This window comes from Phoenix dactylifera, unplaced genomic scaffold, assembly GCF_009389715.1.
Source record: "Phoenix dactylifera cultivar Barhee BC4 unplaced genomic scaffold, palm_55x_up_171113_PBpolish2nd_filt_p 001385F, whole genome shotgun sequence".
In the NCBI taxonomy this organism is placed as follows: domain Eukaryota; kingdom Viridiplantae; phylum Streptophyta; class Magnoliopsida; order Arecales; family Arecaceae; genus Phoenix; species Phoenix dactylifera.
Genome location: NW_024068708.1, coordinates 57,564 through 65,224, shown reverse-complemented (window position 1 = coordinate 65,224; position 7,661 = coordinate 57,564). Strand labels below are relative to the sequence as shown.

Sequence of the window (7,661 nt, the reverse complement as noted above, 5' to 3'; positions counted from 1 at the left end):
GGCCAGCTTTGCCGCAATGAAAACAGGTACTTGATCCGGAGTTTTTCTTTCCTTTTTTCTTTTTGATGCTACTCTTGGGGTTCAATCGTTTCTTAGAACCCTTATTTCCCGATTTCCTTTTAGAAGTGCCATCTATAAGGAGGAGTGGACCTTTATCCTTCTTAATATGGCCTTCAGCTGTTTTGAGCATATTTAACAGCTCGGGCAGGGAGGTGTTCAGCTTGTTCATGTGAAAGTTCACAACAAACTGAGAGAATGAATCAGGCAGTGATTGCAGGATCAAATCCTGACTGAGCTCACTATCCATAGCAAAACCTAATTGACTTAATCTAGTGATTAAGTCTATAACCATAAGAACATGGTTTTGCACTGGAGTTCCTTCATTCATTTTAGCACGGAACAACTGCTTAGATATCTCATACCTAGCAGTCCTGCTTTGTTCTCCATACAACTCTTTTAAATTGAGAAGTATGGATTGAGTGTCCATGCCTTCATGTTGCCTCTGTAATTCATTGCTCATAGAGGCAAGTATGATACATTTGACAGTCAAACTGTCATTTTTCCACATCTTATGTGTGGCAACCTCCTCTTTTGTAGCATCATCCCCTAGATCTCCAAGATCAGGGGTTTCAAGTATATAGGAAATTTTCTCCTGAGTGAGTACTATCTTTAAATTCTTCAACCAGTCCACATAGTTTGGTCCGGTCAACTTGTTGGCATCTAAGATGCCTCTTAGTGAAAGTGAAGCCATTTAATAATTCTACATATGCAAGAACATAACTAATATAAGCAGACCAATCATGATGACATGTTTGCAACTAGATAAGGACTTTAATCTAATTTGTCTCCTACTATTTTTATCGAATATCATAGCCCTCTCCTATGATAAACGTGAAAATATAATTTTTCTTAGTAGGGTTGAGATCCTAATTCATCATAAAAAGCCTTGTGTTTACACAACAAACTCTTATGAGTTCAAAGGTAGGAAACTCTTTCCAATTGCATCTCATGCAATTCTCAACTTTATCTTGTCCTCTTAAAATACTTATTGCCTTGTGTTAGCACAACAAACAATAATATTTTAGTTAAGTCAAACCCTTCATTTCCATATAGTCATATTCGAATAATATTGCCCTTGTGGTTACACAACAAGGCAATATATTAAAATATGCCATAAGCATCTTAATGCACCAAGACAGTATAACATCAGTCCCCATTGCAAGTTTTGTGTTAGCACAACAAACTAGCATGGATCTTGACATAATAATATCGAGGCATGAAGGAAGGCTATCAATAATGTTATATCAACATTAAGCTTATCCATAATAGACAATCAAACAATTGGCCAGGTAAGCAGGTGGAAGGCTCCCCTTACTCAAAGAGTAAGGTCCTAATTAAGTAACCACCTTTAGTGCTTTTCTTAGACACCAATTAGATTAATTATTCTAGAATGGGTTAGCTCAAAGTTTTTCAACACTATGACTTAATATAATTTTTATTGAGGGCTTACTAGTCTCTAGCACATTCTTTAATTGTAACATATATTTAACATATCTAAAATAAGCTATCATGCATCATAGCTATCTCATAGCATGTATAAATCATAAGCAACTAATTAACATGCTTCAACATATTTTCATATGGAAAATATCATATCATGACATTTTATTACATATCATATCATATATGAATCATATATTTCAGCATTTCATTAAGCATATGACATTACTATCTCATAGTAAATTAATAATCATACATCATGCATTATTATTTGATTGAACCAATTAAGGATGGCTCTGATACCACTGTAGGGTTCTAGCATGTCATAATGGGCAGCGGAAGCTAGGGATTTTAAAAATTTTCTTAATAAAGTCCCTATGCATGAAACCCTTTTAAGCCTAGATCACCTTAATGATTACAATCAAATAATATAAAATAAATGCAGAATTAGTAGAATACCTCAAATGCTAATCCAAAGTGTACAATCTCCACGAGGCGTCCAAGTGTCCGCCCTCCAATGGTGATCCACACGAAAACTTGATCAAGACTTTAGCTCCAAAGACTTTTGATCCTTAATGCAGAATTCTTCTAAAGAACTCTAATAGCTTGCTTTCCTTCCTTTCTATTTTTCTTTAGCCTTCTAAAATCACTTCTAATCCTTTTATCCTAAGGAAGACCACCTTGTCTTGGCTTAGGACACACTAGAAGCAATGTTAGAAAGAAAGAAACTAATGTAAGAAAGAAGGGATATGAGAGAGAGAGAGTTGGATTGATTTCCGATGATTAGAAAACACCGGGAGCATTCCTATTTATAGATGGCGTGGGGATGCATCACCAAAGGATGCATCCCATCCACACATCCTTCAGATGGGGCGTGATAAGAGGAGAGAAGGCGCCACAAAAATAGGGAGAGGCGTATCAAAAGTGGTTAGGATAAGATCAAGCGCTTATGATGTGGCGCTTGATTCCCTAAGCACCTCTTCATGAAAATGCGCCGTACTCTTCCCTTTCTTCACTTCTTCTCACGCAAGAAAAATAGGAACCAACCTTATCCATTCATCAAGGGTTGATGATGATCCAAAGGCCATGAAAGAAGGCGCCATATATCCCTTAGGCGTGATGAAGAGAGAAGAGAGAGAATGGATAAGATCAAATAAATGGTTCATCCTTATCCATTTAATCTTCACGTATTCTCTCTCTTTCCTTCACCTATTTTTCATCTCCATGCCTCCCAATGATATCCATCACGTCATCATGATCTCCCATCATCCTATGATGAAAATCCAATGGCTCCAATTCATGGTGCCATCCATTTGATCCATCTCTTCATCCAAATATTGATCCAACGGTCAAAAATGAATGATTTATCAAATCTAATCCAATTAGACTCAAACCAAGCCAATTAGGTGCCAACTCTTGGCTAACCCATATTAGAATATGATCTAATCAAATTAGATCAATTAAGAATTAGATTCGAATCCAATTCGAATCAGATTCGAATCCAGTTCGAATCAGGAGCTAAGGTTTGCAACACCTGCTAGGATGTTTATCTTGCAAACATGATCTAATCCAATTAGACCCTTGATAAATTTTCTTGTGTGTGACCCATTGGGTTCCATACTTAGCCAGCAATAGGTGTGAGTGCGAGTTGACCCAACTTGATTAGAACTCTTCTAATCGATTTAAGTCTAAACTGCGCGAACCCGAACTTAACAATTAGAATCCTTTCTAATTGGTGATCGAATTAAACTCTTTAATTCGATCAAACCTATAAGACAAGATTGACGTCTAGCAACGTGTCATGTCTACCCGAAAAATATGGAATTTGGTAGAAATACCAAAAATATCCTTCAGTGGCAAGTTACCATGCAATTCAATCCTTTAATCAAACTGCATCCCAAATATGTATATGAGTATGAATATATGTCAAACTCAATTAATATTCATATTTTTCTCAATCTTTTAATGATAATTCAAATAATGAAACATTAGAAACTCTTTCTAATTTTCATTCTGCTTTGATCAAAGGCTTCCTGAATTATCATATGATTAGAATAAATAGGATGCTATCTTCTCTTACTAGAAGTGATTAATTCCTTGTTGGCCTACTCATAATCTTCGTACACAATCCACCATATCCAGAAGACCTCGTACATAACTTATTGTCATGAATGAGTGTAAACCAAAACATAGGTTCATGTGCACAAGATACCATGGTGATCTCAGGTCAAAGGATCAGTTGCACAACTCCCACTAAGAGAATCATCTTTTGACATGTAAGTAAGACTTCATAAGATTTCTCTTTGTAGGTCAATTCAGTGAACTCATTCTTCTAATGAGCACCCATATCTTTGTATTAGTGTCTCCACACAAATGATTGTGAGATCAATCATCCTCTGCATCGAGCATACATAAGACATGCCAGTTTTTCCGGTAATCATTGATCCCCGACTCAATGTACCAATGACTGGGAATATTTAAGATTAGGATTTTAGGATTTTAAGTCTCACTAGTATGATCTCATCATAGTCTTAAAACCATTGCCCTAATCTAAGGAGTTTATCATAAATATAATCAACAGCATATGATAAAACATAATGCCTTTATTCATATTTAAATGTTATGTACATGATTTGGACAAATCAAAAGAAAAACCCTTCGCAATACATATTGCGATTGGCTTGTAGGGCATCTACTCTTTCAGATGTCTAGGCAAGCTTTGTCCCTTTAAGTGATTAAAGGGAGACAGTTTCTGTTTGAGGAAAGTGGGTTTTAAGTGGGACCTTTGCTACATGCAACGTGACCCCTCCACTTACCTGGGAGCTTACCTGGTCGACTAGGTTATTAGACCGGATTGGAGGCTTAAGTGTACTCTTCAACCCAGTTAGGAGCTGTCTAGAATTTTTTAGGAAAACCTTAGAAATTGTTGGGTGATGCATGTTTTTGTTTTATTGTATTAGGGTGTTTGTGTAAAGAAAAAAAAAATAATAAAATTTTCAAAGAAAAGCTACCCAAACTCCATGACTACCAGATCCGGAACTAGTTATCAACCAGACGAGCCTGAGTCCAGTCGTGGGATGGACCCTGATATCAGCTCAATCCTTAGAGAAATTAATGAGAAGCTAGGAAGGTTATGTACCCGAGTCGATGCCTTAGAAGAATACCAAGATAGGGGTAGCCCTTCCCTAGCCAATAACCCAAGAGAAAGAATTGATCACCCACTCTTTGATCGGAACCACCAACATGTCAATGACTATCCCAGGAATAGGCAAAACTTTGACAGAAATCACAATCGTCCACTAGATGACTATCCCAGAGAAAGGCCCCATCACAATGAAAGAGGTCGTGATCCTATAAATCAACCTCTTAATGATCACCGTGACATCGATGACCGTATACTTCGAAGTGTCAGGGTTGAGGCACCCAGTTTCGTAGGCCGCATGGATCCTCATGAGTATCTTGACTGGGAGTCAGATATGAATCATTATTTCGAATGGTACGACATGTCTGAAGAGCGTAAAATTCGATTTGCAAAAATGAGGCTTCTCGGTCAAGCCAAATATTATTGGCAGAATGTGGAACGTCTAATTTTACATAGGAGACAGGAACCCATCCGAACCTGGGATGAAATGAAGGATAAACTCAGGGAGAAATACCTACCTACTTCCTATCAACAACGCCTCCTTGATCAATGGCAGACCTTGACCCAGGGAAACAAATCCGTCACTGACTACATCGCCAAGTTTGATGAGTATCTCATGCGATGTCATGTCAATGAGGATCCCTCTGTCACCCTTTCCCGATTTCGTGCCGGGTTAAGAAATGACATCCAACGAGAGCTTTTCATGCGAGAGGTCTATAGTCTAGAGCAGGCATATCAATTAGCGCAGGATTATGAGAGATTCCAAAGAATGCCAATCACTCGACCCAGTGAACCTAGAACTTCGAGTATACTAGGTCCTAGACCCGAACCACACCAAGTCCCCAGAACTAATCCAAATCCAACCTCAACCACTAGACCTCCATTAGTTGCTCCTCCACCCAGGAAAGAAGACCGAGGCAAAGGCACCCTGAATGAAGGACGTAGGGAGGGTAGCTCAAGGGGTAGATGTTTCAACTGTCATGGAATTGGACATTTTGCAAACCAGTGCCCTTCTCGTGCCCTACATATTGGAGAGATCGAAGAAGAACACCCGGGGGAAACTGTAGAAGACGAAGAAATTCACATAGCTGATCCTGAACTAGCCGAGGGATTCGATGAACCAAATTTCACTGAAGAAACTGAACCTGAAGTTAGGATAAACGTACTAAGATGTACCCTGACTCAACCAAAGGAATGTGAAGATTGGCGACGAACTACAATTTTTCACACCTATATAAACAATGGGAACAAGGTCTGTAAAATTATCATTGACATTGGAAGTTGCATCAACGCAGTTTCCACTGATACGATTTCCAAGCTTGGACTTACACCCGTCGACCACCCCAGTCCCTACAAGGTCGCCTGGCTAGACACTTCATCCATACCTGTTAGATACCGTTGCAAGGTACCCATTGAGTTTCAATCCTACCAGGAAGAAATTTGGTGCGACGTTCTTCCTATGGACGTCGGAAGCATTATCTTAGGACGACCTTGGTTATTCGATCAAGATGCCACGCTTTTTGGTCGAACAAATACTTGTTCATTCACGCACAAAGGCAAGAAAATCACACTATACCCTTCACCACCAAAAAAGCCAAAGGATAGTAACTCAATAAAACCAAAAGAGGAAGAACAACCCAAGGGATTACACTTGATCAACGCAAAAGAACTAGAAAGAGACATCAAAGAAAGCCCTTCTGTGTGGGTTTTAGCTGTTAAAGAAGTTAGTCTAAAAGAAACAAGCCCAATTCCAGAAGAAATGACTAGTCTTCTTAAAGAATTTGAGGAAATCATCCCAGAGGAACTTCCTGATCAACTACCACCTATGAGGAACATACAACACGCAATAGACCTAGTCCCAGGAGCGACCCTACCAAATGCCCCTCACTATCGGCTCAACCCTACCGAACATGCCGAGTTGAAACGTCAAGTCGAAGAACTCCTAAGAAAAGGATTCATTAGGGAGAGTTTAAGCCCATGTGCCGTACCTGCCCTTTTAACTCCAAAAAAAGATGGAACTTGGAGAATGTGTATTGATAGTCGGGCAATTAACAAGATCACAATACGATATCGATTTCCGATTCCCCGACTAGACGATATGCTAGATATGATCTCTAGATCGAATATATTTTCTAAAATTGATCTTAAAAGTGGTTACCATCAGGTTAGAATCAGACCAGGAGACGAGTGGAAGACCGCATTTAAAACAAAGGATGGACTATATGAATGGTTAGTAATGCCATTCGGTCTGTCAAATGCTCCCAGCACTTTCATGAGACTAATGACTCAAGTAGTACGACCTTTCATGGGAACATTTGTTGTCGTCTACTTTGACGACATCCTCATTTACAGTAAAACAAAGGAGGAACATCTAGACCACCTCCGGCAAGTTTTTCAGACGCTTAGATCCGAAAGCCTATTTATCAACCTTAAGAAATGTGAGTTTATGACGACACGTGTTACATTCTTAGGATTTGTTGTGACTCCAGATGGACTATCTGTGGATCCTGAAAAGGTGAGTGCAATCAAGAATTGGCCCACACCCCAGAATGTGCATGAAGTAAGAAGTTTTCATGGGTTAGCCACCTTTTACCGTAGATTTATTAAAGGATTCAGCACAATCATGGCACCAATTACAGATTGTATTCGTAAGGGAGCCTTTGAGTGGACTAAGGCTGGTAATCGCGCTTTTGAGGAGATAAAGACTTTAATGACCAGTGCACCTGTGTTACGACTTCCTGATTTTTCTAAAGTCTTTGAAGTCGCATGTGACGCATCAGGTGTAGGAATTGGTGGAGTCCTAAGTCAAGACAAACACCCTGTGGCCTATTTTAGTGAAAAACTAAATGAAACCAGGCGCAAATACTCCACCTACGATAAGGAATTTTATGCCATAATTCAAACTCTTAAATTCTGGAGGCACTACCTACTACCACAAGAATTCATTTTATATTCAGACCATGAAGCCCTCAGATTCCTTAGTTCACAAAAGAAATTAAATCCTAGACATGGCAAATGG

The 7,661-nt window shown here is 39.0% G+C and overlaps 1 protein-coding gene across 1 annotated transcript; it reads left to right on the top strand.

Annotated features, from left to right (window-relative positions):
* Window positions 1-4,577: 4,577 nt before the first annotated feature.
* On the top strand, window positions 4,578-7,157 carry LOC120108544 (the record flags this gene model as incomplete). Its single annotated transcript, XM_039122172.1, has 1 exon — window positions 4,578-7,157. A coding segment is annotated over exon 1 (2,580 nt), but the record flags the coding sequence as incomplete, so codon positions are not given.
* Between the last annotated feature and the right edge of the window lie 504 nt (window positions 7,158-7,661).